The sequence below is a fragment of the Indicator indicator genome, chromosome 10, assembly GCF_027791375.1.
Source record: "Indicator indicator isolate 239-I01 chromosome 10, UM_Iind_1.1, whole genome shotgun sequence".
In the NCBI taxonomy this organism is placed as follows: Eukaryota; Metazoa; Chordata; class Aves; order Piciformes; family Indicatoridae; genus Indicator; species Indicator indicator.
Genome location: NC_072019.1, coordinates 6,722,272 through 6,736,607, shown reverse-complemented (window position 1 = coordinate 6,736,607; position 14,336 = coordinate 6,722,272). Strand labels below are relative to the sequence as shown.

At 39.2% G+C, this 14,336-nt stretch overlaps 1 protein-coding gene across 1 annotated transcript; it reads right to left on the bottom strand.

Annotated features, from left to right (window-relative positions):
* Window positions 1-2,951: 2,951 nt before the first annotated feature.
* LRRC39 (leucine rich repeat containing 39) lies at window positions 2,952-9,701 on the bottom strand. Its single transcript, XM_054384293.1, has 8 exons — window positions 9,579-9,701; window positions 8,970-9,075; window positions 7,743-7,899; window positions 7,069-7,205; window positions 5,782-5,927; window positions 5,285-5,437; window positions 4,088-4,227; window positions 2,952-3,119 (listed from the first exon to the last, which is right to left on the bottom strand). The coding sequence occupies exons 1-8, from the start codon at window positions 9,689-9,691 to the stop codon at window positions 3,079-3,081; spliced, it is 993 nt and encodes a 330-aa protein (XP_054240268.1). The 5' UTR covers window positions 9,692-9,701; the 3' UTR covers window positions 2,952-3,078.
* Between the last annotated feature and the right edge of the window lie 4,635 nt (window positions 9,702-14,336).

Below are 14,336 nucleotides of genomic sequence, written 5' to 3'. Positions count from 1 at the left end.
GTGCGTGGGGAGCATCTCAGGTGGGCTCTGTTCAGAGGTTTTTCCATTCAAATTAAAAAAAAAAAAAAGAAAAAAAAAAGAAAAAAACCCGCACACAACACCTGCTGGGCTCCCTGCGGCTCGGCTTCGTCAAACTCGGCTACCTCCGGTTCGGCTCGGCTCCGTCCAGCTTGGCTGAGCTCGGCTCCTTTCGGCTCGGCTCGCGTCCATCAAACTCTGTCTCCATGGCGCTTGCGTAACAAGGCGGTGCAGTAAGACGTACGCGCGGAGTCCATAGCAACGTGCCGCTCCCGTCCCATAGCAACGAGGGCTCCTATGGTGCCCGCGCCGGCCCCGCTGCGGCACGGGTTTCTATCTTCCACAATCCTTTTTAAAACAGAGCAGATACAGGCTTGTTATTTTGAATACAAATTTTTAATACCTATCCAAAAATAAGTTATTTCTGTCTCTTTAACTCCTCACACTAACAGATACAAATTTAAGTAATTTTTAATCTCTCCCTCCTCCTCCCCCACCAAGAAGTTTCAGGCATTCAGGGCATGTAGAGATGAGGCAGCAGCACCGAGGAACGACGGCGCGGCCCATGCCGCTGCAGAACTGCAGTATCGACAACTAAACACACGGTGGCATCACTGAGCAGCAACGGGACGTCACACGCCGCTGCACACCTGCAGTGTCGACAATTAAACACTCGGTGGCTGCACTGAGAACTGACGGGGCATTTGCCCGCAAGCATGGGGAGCAGCTCAGCTTGCCACTATTCAGTTTTTTCTATTTAAATTAAAAAAGAACAGGACGCACACATGCGAAAATCCACTGTTTTTAATTTATATGTACACAATTTACATTTATATTTCAAAACACCATGTAGGTCTACTCAGGACTTTTTTTTTATGTATTCTAGAAGCCTTTATATATAATAGAGGACATAGAGGGCGGATCACTTTAAAATCTTTTTTTACATATAAATTAATACCATTCTTCAACACTTAGATAAAAATGAGAGATCCCCGCCCCCCCTAATTACAGGGGAGGTCCGTCCTTGAACCTCCCGCCAGGCACTAGCCACACAGGGTCCCGCTTACAGGACGGCCTCCTTCGGCTCGGCACTCCCAAAAAGCCCCACGGTCAACCCAGGCTCCAGCCTGCACCCGCCTTACGGGCCGGCCCTCCTGGCTGCAGCACACCACCACCTACCTCTTCAAGGTGCCCAGGGAGACACCTCGACCCCAACCCCGGGGAGGTCACCCCAGCCAAAAGCAGTGCCATTAGGCGGCACTGTGCCCTTCAGCACACCACTTCCTCAGCCTGCACCCTCTCCAAGGCCAGGGAAGGCTCATTCCTCTTAGCTGCCTAAAGCAGCCTCCCCAGCCCTGCTTACGGGAGCTTGAGCTGCTCGGGACAGAGGGGGTCAGAAGACTCCATGACTCGTCATACAGGCCCCGACTACTGGGCTGCCACGCTGCACAGGCAGCCAGCCACGCAGACAGGCCCTGCAGTCGCCTTGCCCTCACTACGACTACATGGCTGCGCCCCGTCCCTCCTACAAAAGAAGGGGTGATCGGCGGTGGATTGGTAGCGCCTGCCGCGGCGGCGCAAGAGCAGTGCAGGGGCCGCGGCTGCTCGCCTTGCCCTCAGCCATGGCGGGCGAGGAGCTGCAGGCGCTGCGGCAACAGCGGCTGCCGAGCTGCAGGCCGAACACGAGGTGAGGGACGGGGCTCCCACTCCGCCACCGCGACAAGGGCCTGTACCTCCGCTTCTCGGGAACCCGGGAGCGGAGGAGAGAAGGAGACGCACCTGGAGCAGGTCTCTCTGTAAATAAAGGCTTCGTCTGGACGCCGGGAGAAGCGGGAAGCGGCACGATCTTGGCCGTTCTTTCGACTGGAAACGTGGCTGACTGCAGCCTGAGTGACAGGTGGGGGATGAGGACCCGCCCGGCCACCTCCTGCTGCACGAGCAGTTCGCGTCTTCAGGGCGCTTTGGGCCTGCTACCTGCCGTGTGTGCCCAGGCTGCTGCTTTGTAAGTGAATAAACCCCCCACCGTTTTCTGTGCCACTCGCAAGTTTATGATGGATTACCGTCGTTAGTCTTTCGGTCACCTCATTTTTCAGAGCTGAAGTGTATCAGCCTGTCTTGTGTTCCTGTATCGGGATATTACATACCTATGCTCAGTCTTGTTTCTGTCTCCAGATGGTTTTCCGTTCTGCTTAAACACTTCTAAGTATTAATTCTAATTTTTTTTAACGCAGATTCAATATAATTCAATGCTAAGATTGCATTTTCTTCTGTATTAGGAAATGCAAAGTGTTTTGTTTGTGCTTAGCTTACTTGAATAGATTTTATATGTTTTTATTTATTTTTCTGGGCTTTGGGAAAGTATATTATCTTGGACCTGAAAGGAAGGCTTTTTAATGTCCAAGCCTACAAGAATCTGTGGATAGATCCAACTGCACTCCATATCACGCTAGTCTGGATTACTGCCATACTATGCTTTCCTGACAAAGCAGATTCTTATTTTCAGGGTCTCATCCATGGTCAGGCAAGTTGAGCAGGCAGGTTTAGCCAACACCAGCTGCTGGAATATTTAAATTTACTGTCCTGTGTGGAATGTTTTTGGATGATGATATTTATTCTGTTCTCTCTTCAGAGTAATGACATGGTATTCATTGCTCTTTGTGAGGTTTTTGTTTGTTTTATTTGTTTGTGGTGGTCGTGTTTGGTTGGTTGGTTGGGTTGGGTTGGTTTGGTTTGGTTTTGGTTTGTTTTATTTTGTTTTTCCCAGATCTTGCTAGGAGATGCTTGGTTAAACGTTATACAGCTTGCTGTGATGGAGAAAATGAAGAGCCTGTACCAAAACGCTCTAGGAGTGATAAGACAGAGGTGGCTTCATGGTTGCTGTACCCAGGAAAAGGTTTTATTTCCCAGGTTCATTGGGAATTACAAATATTCAAACCAATTCTCATCAGCTGAAAAATAAAATCTGTAAGAATATTTTAAACTTGTTGTATGTCCTTTTGCTAGGAAGAAGTCAAATTATTAATTTCTTCCACAGTTAACCTGCTTTATTCTCATTAGCATTTATGACAGGGAAGGACCAGAAGTACAACTTTCCAGATTTCCTGAAAGACAATGGGTTAAAATAGGAAAAATTAGTATTTTATTTTCACTTTGAAGCTTAGGATAGCTTTGTATTTCCTCTTAAATAATTTAAGTAGGCTAGGTACTTTCATCAGCCCTTACTGCTAGGAGAATCTATTAAGGAAGAAAACTTACTTGTAAACTGTCATCTGAATAGATTTTTTGCTAATTCAATTATTCATTCATGATATACTGATAATAAAAAAAAATTGCTTAGCATCCTAAATAAAGAGCATTTTAGTAATTTCTTTTTAAATCTTCCCTATATATAAAATGAAGATCAGAGGGAACGTATCTGCTATGAAGCTCAGCAAGTAACAGCTGCCAATTGCACGTTTGTTCAAAGGCACCTTTTTTGGACTGTTCCTGCAAGCATTGAGCCTACCAACAGCAGGGGGAGCTTATCAGAGTGAATTTGAAATGGGATGAAATTGTGGCAGTGTTTTGACTAGGTAACTGGATTTTCTATCAGAGAAAGCAAGGTGTGAGCAACATCCATTTACCAGGTGTTTACACTTCATTGCAAAAATAGGTGCATAACCCACCACAATAGGCATCTCTCCCTTATATCCTCCTTTGGCACACCCCTTCTGGCCAACATCTAAAAATAAGGCAAGTTGAGCTTCATGAGACAGAAAGTGATGGGAAGACCCAAACTACATAAACTAATTAGACTGAAAATACAAGAGACAGTCATCAACTTCAGTTACACAGGCTGGAGGGTAACTCAGGCACACTTACTCCAATACATGGTTCGAGTACATTCATATTAGAGTATACTCTGTTCATATGAAGACCTGCTGTACCAACTCCTCATAAAAGTGCCATGTGCTCTCAGTGAGATCATTTATGTCTTATTCCTATACAGATCCTAGCTTTCTTTTACCTAGCTTAGCCTTCCTTTCATCACTGTATTCCAGAGACATTACAACTAATAAAAAAGCCATACCTGTTTTCTTGAGTGACTCCTGGATATACAGGTGCATGAATTCAATACCAAACATTTCCTGTTCCTCCTCCTCTTCTTCACTTTCACACGGAGGGAGTGTTACTTCTAACTCCAGTGGGTTGTCTCTAAAATTGACAAATCTGACAGTTCACCAGAAAAGGTTACTCGTTCAGTAGGTTTTGTTCAGAGAGAGCGCAACTATATTGAAACTGAATTAAGATTCTTCAAACAGTGTTTTGAGCAAAACAAAATGTCTTTCTTACACTACACTCATCACTGGATTAGTATTAAGTGAACTAAGCTAAAAAGAGCCTTATAATAACAGTAACTGTGGTGGGAGGGAAAAAAAACACTGCAGTCCTTTTGTCTTCAGGTTTTTACCCCATTCTCAGCCTCAGTGAACTTTCACAGATGACTTGGGTAAGAACAAGAGTGTAAACGCCTGCATCCTCCCAACTTTGCCAGCCCTAGCTTCTTGGTCCATCCCTGGGCCTATTTGTTTACAAAGACACTGCTGCTTTCAAAACATCTTAAAATGGGAATTGTCTTGCTGGGTTAGATGTGATTTATTTAGACTAACATTGGTTCTCCAAAATGGCTAGCATCCAGTAATTCAATTCAAAATGCAAACAGCAGGAAAATTTATCACAATATACAAAATAATCTTTCCAATTCTATCCATTAAAAATGTGCATTCATCCTTTTCTTTGTTTTTCAAATCAAGCATATGAGAGTTTTAGCCATACCATACAATCACAGAATTGTCCTTACACCTACTCCTTTAAGCACAAATGCTTGACTTCTCAGTGCCAAAATTCTACATTTTGGCATTTTTATGCTTGTCATATGTTTTTATGCCTAGCTCTTGGCTTTAGAGAGCAGTATAAAAGGCCAAAGTGGTCACTTGGACATTTTGGAAATAAGAAAATGTATTACAGTCTCCTTTTTCATTTGGGACTGTAACTATCATAGTTTCTTTAAATAATGTGTGCTACACAAAGCTTTCTTGACCAGATCCTCAGCTGTTGTGAGTCTGTGTAATTATGCTGATTTATATGGTATGGTGTTCCACCTGTCCAACTGTGGAAAAGCCTTTACCACTTCCTTAGTGTATCGCTTCATGATTATATAATTCAAGGTAGGCTTTAAAGCCAATCTTCTAGTATTTTTATCTATATTTCCGTTGTCTTGTCTTACCTCAGGTTTGCCATGTCCTTCATACAAGCTGGAATATCTTTTAGTTTGTTGTTGCTAAGAACAAGAGTACTAAGATTCTTCATACTACCAATGGTTTCTGGCAAAGAGTTTATCTCATTCCTTTGGAGCCATAAAGTGTGGAGATTTTCCATTCTGTAAAACAGGTATTTGGGCAATTGTCAAGATTTAGAAAATTAAACTCATTAACTGTTAATATAAAGTAATTGATTCACAGCCACATAATGGATTTCTATAAAGAACACAACAGTTCTCAAAGAAACCCAAACACCCAGTGAAAATATCACTGGCAAAAAACTTGATACCAAGTTTATTGGTTTTTGAAGGTATTACTGCAGCTCATCCAAAATACCACATCAGAGTTGATAAATCTTAAGTTTGCAATGAGGTTAATAATAATATTTTGAAGTAGGATTTAGTGATTATACTTTCCTTGTGGTGAAACTGAGACCAAAATGTGAGCTTTGGGCTTTATTTACCTGTAAATCGCATCAGGAAGCTCCTGGAGTTTATTTCCTCCCATATCTAACCATTCTAAGTTCGGCATGTTGAGAAGAGCTGAAGGGATGGCAGTAAACTGATTCATGCACAAATCTACATGTGAGAGCTTCTTTAAATCACTGAGCTGAAAGGGAGATTTAATACAAGTTTATTACAGCAAGTGCTGTAATAATGTTGACTGAAAACAAGAAACAATTTTAAAATATTACAACAAATTTTAGAGTTAGTAAACAGAATGGTTTTGGAGTTACATTACCTAAGGTATGTAGGTTTGAAAGTCATCAGGCAGAACTTTTATCTCCCACCTGCTAGTGAGTGCCTGAATTGCTGAAAAGCTGAATGCCATGACTACATCACAGACATACCCCCAGCCTTGAGAAGAAATGGAATTTTCGATACCACTGTCCTTAGTATCTCATACTCCATGCAATATGTCATTTTTCACTATTCAAATATTTAGATCTTCATGGATCAAATTACATGGACTGTGTTCTAGAGTGAACCTAGACAGCTTCCACGTTCTGATGTCTACTACTATGTCAGGACACTCTAAAAATTAAACACAGCATCGCTGAGTGTTGCAATATTTGGTATTGCAGCATTAGTTGCAGTCCTATGGTGAATCATGCCTTCAGGTGCTTTTACAGTGTTCAGGTGATGCAAAAAAGTTCTACTGCAAATCTGGTGCAATTATCTAGACACTGAATGCCACTCAAGTACATACAACCAAAGCTTCATGTTGTTCACATCATCATAGTCTCCAATAGGACAGAACTATGTATTTGCTATGAGCTGCTAGTTTAAAAGCTACCACTGTACATGTACATGCCATGTAACCTGTATCCACACAGATCTTGCCTACTCTGGATTCTGTTTAATAGTGTATATTTTCATTTGAAGATTTGTGATTAGGTTTCGACTCACTCCATTTTGCAAGTCATTGTCAGCTCAAACTATTGCCATTCCTCTGTTTCAAAATAAAACAAAACAAGCAAATGCAATTACATACTTGTCATCCCTAAGAGACTAATACTTGCAGGTGCCCATCTCCCTCACATTTAGGTCAGTCCAAATTAAAGCTCAATAGCAGGTGAGCACTTTTTTCTATTCGTTCTTAGCTGCTTTCAACACCTCAGAATAATATTTGTTCAACTCTGTGCATAGGCAGCGGTATAAATGACATCAACCCTTCTCATAACTAACAGCTCTGATAAAGATGCTGCTGCAAAATGTGCATTAAACAAAACAAAACAGTTTGTCAGAACCTGAGGAGGAAGATCACAGATATTCCTGTTGACAGCCAGTTCCAATCTTTCCAGACTGACGCAGTTACTTATTTCCTTAGGAACAGACTTTATTCTGTTGTAACTGAGAAGCAGCTCTTGCAGGCTAGTCAGCTGGCCTGCAGAGAGCACAAATTAGAAATGATAAATGTTCAGATTCATTCTATCTGGAATATCAGTTTACTGGATTTATTCTACCCTTATACTGTTATAGAAGTGCTCTGTGCTCTCAAAAAAAATAAAAATTCACTGAAATTCAGAGTAGGGGTTCAGGACTCTTTAGTACAGAGCTGCACTACAAAAAAACCCCACCAAGCCCTCAAAAAAAACCCTTATGAACATAGGCTACTCATGCTGTGGACTCAGAACACAAGAGTTGTTTTTCAATATAATTTTTCTATCTGCATTCTGATGTCTAATAGCTGCTGTGCTTACAAGCTTTTTTTCCTCATGGAGAGCTTTCATAAAGATGTCTCCTTCATCCAGCCTTTTTTTTTAATTTATAGGGAATTGATGGTATTAAGATCTGTCTCATTGTCAGATTTAAATCATCTGTTTTAAGTACTCAGCAGGAGTGTTAGATGGGCAAAGTGCAGAAAAATGGCATATTTGTGTGGTTTCTTAGAAAACCAACTTAAAAGAAAAGCAGAGCTCACCGATTTCTTTAGGTACGCTTTCAATTGAGTTCCGGGATAGATCCAGAACAACAAGATTGTGAAATCTTCCAATGAAGTGAGGAATTTTCTGCAAACTAGTTCTGTGAAGCTGCCATTCCTGGAGATGGAGTAGTTTCAATAAGCATGAAGGTAGTGTCTAAGACAAGAAATATGAACCAGAAGAAATTCAGCTTAATATACAAGTGCACAGGCTTAGGCAGAATTTTATTTGAAACAGTCTTATGATTAAAAATTGAAAAATAAAATTAAAAAAAAAAATATCCTTCTTAAGCTATACCGTAAGATCCTGAAATGAACACCATCAATGTGGTTCATTCTCACCACATACTTAACTTGCCTGCTTTTTGCTCCCAGGTTTCAGATATCTGTACTACTGTCATTGCTTCAAAATCCTCAAGCGTGTCTTTTTTCTCCCCCCCCCCCTTTTTCAACCAAAGCCAATATAATGGAAGAATAAAACTAAACGGCTTTTTGCATCCAAATGGTGATCTAAATCATATTTCCTATTCTATTAAGAAAAACAGTGAGCAGCTGAGAGCAGGAGAGATGAGGGATTAAAAAAAAACAAAACAAAAAGTACAAAGTCTGTATGCTATGAGCTTTGAACAAGCAGCACTGACCTAAGGACCACCAGAGCATTGCTGGGTGTGGCTGTCACTCACTGGCCGAATTCTCGTTACTTCCTGAACACCTGCATTCCTGTGTGACTTAGACCTGACTGTTACCTCCCACTCTGCCCTTGATTCTACAGTTAGCTGCTTTCCCCCATGCATTAGAAAATAAAATAAAATAGCCTCTGGGAATCTACCAGCTCACTTTCACTCTCAGAAAGACGTAAACAACATCAGGATGTATTTTCAGGCAGCTGAACACAGAGGGTTTTCACCTGGGTACATTTCAGTACTTCTGGTGTGTTAATGTTAAACGAGGATTTACGTAATTAAACTTGTAATGTGCAGTGTAAATAACTTCTAATGCAGAAAAGCCTTTTGGGCTATATTTTTGCAGACTAATGCTTAACATTCAGAACTGAAAAGACCAGCTTGCTTTTAACTCTCACAACAGTGTCTCAGTTGATTGGCAGCAAAGCACAGTGAGCACTTCATAGATGAAAAATAGCACAACTGTGAGTATAAAGGTGTAAACAGTAGCTTTCTAATGCATCAGTCATTCAACCCAAGCAACATTCATTGCTATCAACATTACCTTCCATTCTTCTTCCTCTATCCTTAAAATTGCTCTTCCACCTTCATTAATAACCTTTTCTTTGAGCTTTGCTAAAGCGGCTCTCTCCTCCCAGACAAGCAGTAGCCTAGAAGGGAAAGAAGATCTGTCAGTGGTGCATCAGTGACTTCCACAGGGACAAGAATTATGCTTGTATTTTCCTTTAGTAACTTTTCAATTTGTTATTTCATTTCAATAACATCTGACAAATTAAGAAGAGTTCCAAAACCAGAATGCTAAATTTCTTCACATTTCATGGAATTGCTGGCCAGACAGAAGACCAAGTGACCCTGTTAATGCCTCCACTGAACAGAAAGCATAGCAAATTAAATCTCCATGGGTTTGCATATCCACACAGGAGAGGATTTTAATACCTGAATTTAAGAGATTTAGTATATATACTAACATTGGTATCACAGGACACAATTCTTGGTTTGACCTGACCATTTTGCTAGATTCTAATCAGTGGGGATTCTGTGGAGTAACAACTAAAGACTTGGACTCTGGATGAGTTTGAAAAGACCAATTACAGTCTTATAAAATGATCTAGCTTCTCACACACTTCAACAATTTACCTACCTTCCTGCAGACCTCTGTCTGAACTCCTTTTCTTTCTGTAATTCTTCATTTATCTTGTGTATTCTCACTTCCCAAAGTGTCTTTACAGCAGAGAATGTTCCAAGGCAAACCACATTTGCAGTCATGATCCTTACATCTTCAGATTCAGTCACAGGAATGTGACTGGGAATTTCAGGCTCAATGCATCAGTGCACGTATCACCTACCAGACAGGAACAGTGATGTGAAAACTAAAATACTGCAACACCCACTTGGATTATGTTACTAAATTTAGTTAATGTATAGAACTGACAGAATTTTACCAACTGCTTTCTCCTTATAAAAATGGATAATGGCACCTAATTAAATTTTCTTCTAATAAGAAATGGTATTCTTGCATTCTCTCTGCATTTTTAGTGAGCAATTGCCTCTCTTAGTTCCTTCCATAATTATTAAATATAGATATAAGCATTCGTTCCCTTTCCAGGAAGAATTGAGCTGTTACCTGCAATTTAAGGCAGTTAATTCCTGGTAGATGCACTCTGGCAGCTACCTGATATGAACACTTGTAACTAAAGGAGTTTTGTACCTGAGAGAAACTCAGCTGCTGCTGAAAACAAATTAATATATTGTATCTGCATTCATTTCCTTCACTCATAATACATTTTGTTAGTAATGCATTACCTTTAAGAAAAGGCTTTTTTAATTCTTCAGATTTCTCTGAGGCCCTGCTGAGTGTCAGGATCCACGCTTTAAAAAAAAAAAAAAAAAAAATCAACCCCAGATGTTGGAGTCATCTCTTCCTTGTGAGGTCATTATTTTCCTGCACAGCAGAAATGTAGGATACTCAGTCATCCTAATCAGTGTAGCCCTCTAGAAAGCATCTTATTGCCATTATCTTAGTTACTTGGGGAAGAGATTTTTTGGACATAAACTGGAGGGAAGTTATTGATAGACAAGCTTGGAAGACTAACTTTCATGCCAACAGAGGTGTACTCTGAACATTTATTGTTCAGAGTAATGTACTCTGAACATTATTGAATTCTCCCTTTCAATTTTTTTATTAATATCTGCAGCAACAGGTAAGAAAAATGCCTTACGTATCCTTCCAAAAGAAAAAAGTGGGGATAACTTTCTTCCAAACAGGTATATAATGACAATAGTGGAATTTCAGGACCTTTCATACATTTACTTCCCTACAATAATTGCTGCAGGTCTGTCTTTTAGAGCTATCTTTTCTATCATATTTATTCCACTGTAATTTTGTGTGGCATGGATAAATCAGAATTGCTGAGTGAGTATTTTTGTGTTCAAACTGTCAATTGTTCTATTTTATGTTTAGCATCTAAGTTATTTATAAAGCCTGATTATACTGCAATCACAATCAAGTTATAATACTCAAATAATCTAGTCCTGTATGTTATTACTAAGGACTCTTAACTGCTCTTTGTTAAGGAAAGATGGCAGGATTTGACAGGTGACACAAATGGCAACCACAGTGGTGTCTGGCATTTGAGTTCCTAAAGAGGGATTGAATTCTTTCCCCTATAGAGAGGATAGTGTCCTCTTTCTCTTCGCCACATAAATGTGACTATATTTACTAGTTTGAAGTATTAGCTTCTTTTTCAGTGCTCCTTACAGTAATTACCTTTCCCATTCCTCATCTCACTATGCAACAGTAGTGAACAAGACATTGTATGAAGTGTTTTGCTGTGATTTGTGGTTTCAATTTAAATTTTCAGTTCCTACTGAGAATAAGTGATTTTCCTGATCTATAATTTCTTGTTGTTTTTGAACTACATTTTTTGAACTACAAGCCATTTTCTGTAGAAAACTAGAAAGCTTTCTATATAAAGGGTGCAGAAAATAGACATTTCTTAATATATGTACTGCTAAAGCCAGTATCAGACTATACAGTCAAAACAATACTTATTTTCAGTAAAGCCTACACTGGAAAACTCTCTTTTGCTGTGGAATGTCTATTATTCAACAAATATTGCTGTATAAACCATGAAATATGAAAGAGGGCCATATTATATGGCTTTTTTCAGTGAGATGCAATTATATAATAACAGAACTACCATCAAAAGCTTCTTATTATTTGTCAGGAAAAAAAAATCCCACAATAATTATGCCATCGCAGCCAACAATTCAGAAGTGAATTCCCCAGCGTGGCTGTAAAGCAACTGCAAATTTACTCCTAAGTAATCAGACCTCCCAACAACTTCACCTCCAAGCATCTTAAAGAGTTTAACAACAACTTACCTCAATTTGGCGTTTTCAAGGGTTTTCTGTGACTCGTTGCTTTCTGAGTAAGAGCAGAGAGAAACTGAATCTTGTCTATACCATCAAAACCATTTAGGACTCTCACTCAGACTCCAATGCAATGTCAGTCCAGTTCTAATTTTAACCTATGCTGAGAATAGAAGGTATCACATGAGGCACTGCTGCCAGACACCCAAGCATTTACAACTCCAAATGTCTTCCCAATTCACTGAACAGCACTGGACTCCCATAAACTCCTGGATTCCCAATAGCAAAAGTTACAAATTGTGAACAGAAAGAACAAAGGACTACTTGTTATGCTCCATGATGAAACGTAAGCTAGGTTTACTGCTTTACTCTAGTAATGTTTCTCTGAAGGACAACTGAGCTTCAAAGTGCTATTAAACAACAACTGACTGACTAGGAAAAGTATTACATCACTAAGTATTTTATTCATTACTTTTGCCCATGCTGAAATCCTCCTGTTGAATATTTTTAGTGCAAATTATCAAAGTCCAGGAAGAAAAGTAATCTTTGTAAGGATGTGTAGAGGGGCTACTACTCACCTCTTTTCATGCCTCCAATCATGAAATGTTTTAACATTCTATTTCTTCAAACAGCCCTTGGAGAAGACAAAAGAACAACTCTCAGAACCTTCTTCTTCAACCACATGAAAGGAGAAAGACAGCAATAATCACAGGTCACTGTTTGAGGCAGAAGCCACAAAACTGAATAACCAATTCTTTCACTGGAGAATAAAATGTGAAGATGAAATTATAAAAATATAATCCATTTGGTTACAAGCCTCTTTCAGCAGAAATACTTTTTCCTCATAATTAGCATTGGATTCTGAAGATTACCATATAGAACATTATAACCAAAAAAACCCCTCTCCAGCTCATGACCAAGTAATACCTGAACAGTGATACCTGTTTTAGAAGACACTAATTGCTTTAGCTTTAAATCCTCTAAGTTTGGGGTGTTTTAAGTAACAAAAACCAAAAATGAACCACCAGGTTCCTTGCTATAGGTACTTCTTCCTTCAGTTTTGGTATAGATTCAATTCCCACAGTGTTTTTTTTAATCATTGTTTTTTTCTTGATCAAAAGAAGTCACAGCTAAAAAAACCAAAACAAACAACACCCAACCTACTTAATTTCCTCCTCCTCCTTAAAAGAGACAGATAATTAGAGCTAGGGGGTGAAAAAATAACCTTCCCTTTTACTGCAGTCTTGAAAGACAAGAGAAATTTCAGGCTGCTTGTGTAGGCAAAATTATTCTGTCTCAAAAATTTCAAGATCTCTTTATTGCTTTCTATCATACACTTATTTCCTCAATTTATTTTTCCCATGGTCTTTAGATTAAAAAAAATGTACTGTTCAGACTAAGCCCTTGTCACAACAATGTACTTATAGGAAAGTAGCCATTAGGCTGTGTTTTTTTGGTAGACTTGAGTGCAGTTGGTTCTTTAAAGAAGAAATACGTAAGTTTGGATCACCCACACAGGACTCCCTGTACAAAGTTCACAAATAAAACCAGTATTAATACAATTCTTAGTGGCTTTTTTTATTAAGAATAAATAGATCTGATAAAAATGCAATGATAAGCATGATATATTAGTCAAATTTTGCAAGAACTTAGCTACATATAAAAGACCCTTATACCACATTAGAAATAAAAACAGCACCTTACATGTATACTTCCATGCTTCCTCCCTTAGATTACCTGCTTTCCTCTTACTCAGTCTCAGCATCAAGGATAGCAGAAATTCTGCCTCTGGTAACTTGTGTCTTGAATCTTCACAGGTAAATACAATTGACAACTTTGGTCTACAATTTCGGAAAATGCTACTGTAAAGGCAGTTTTTGATACTAAAGAATCTAAAGAAAGGAGAAAATGTCCATTTTGTGCCCCACAACTCCTCTGCTCTTTTCTATCTGTGTCTGTTTGCAACTTGTGTTTCTAGGAGGTATTTTTAACCAATAGTTTTATTTATATCTCCTGGCAAATAACCAGTGCAATCCTCATCATCTCTTTAGGTTAGCTTAAGGCCACATTACTGTTGTCTGTTCACAAGGCTTTACATCAATCCATTATGCGTCTCAGATCCAAGTTTTAAAAGTCCTTATATCACATAGTATTTTTTAGCATTAGTTCTTTGTTGTATCTGATTAATCTTCAAAAATCTAGTATCTGAACATCAACAATACAATGCAAGTGTTCAGAACACGTTCTGCTTACTGTCAGGCTTACCTAATGACAGAACAACAAATGAGATCCTCCTGTTCTAAAAACTAGACAGATGCTTTTCTATAAGAAACAAAACTAACTGGAAAGTTTTTAAAGATTAAAAATATTCAAGAGAGTACTAAGTTATCAATAGAAATTATTGGTAAGCATTTGAATAAATATACCCCCTTCATTCATAACTGATGAAGAGTGCCCATACAAGTACTTGCCAAGGAAAAAAGTAGACTAGCAAAAAATTTGAGAGGTTTACTCAGTTAAACAACAGAAAGCTTTCTGG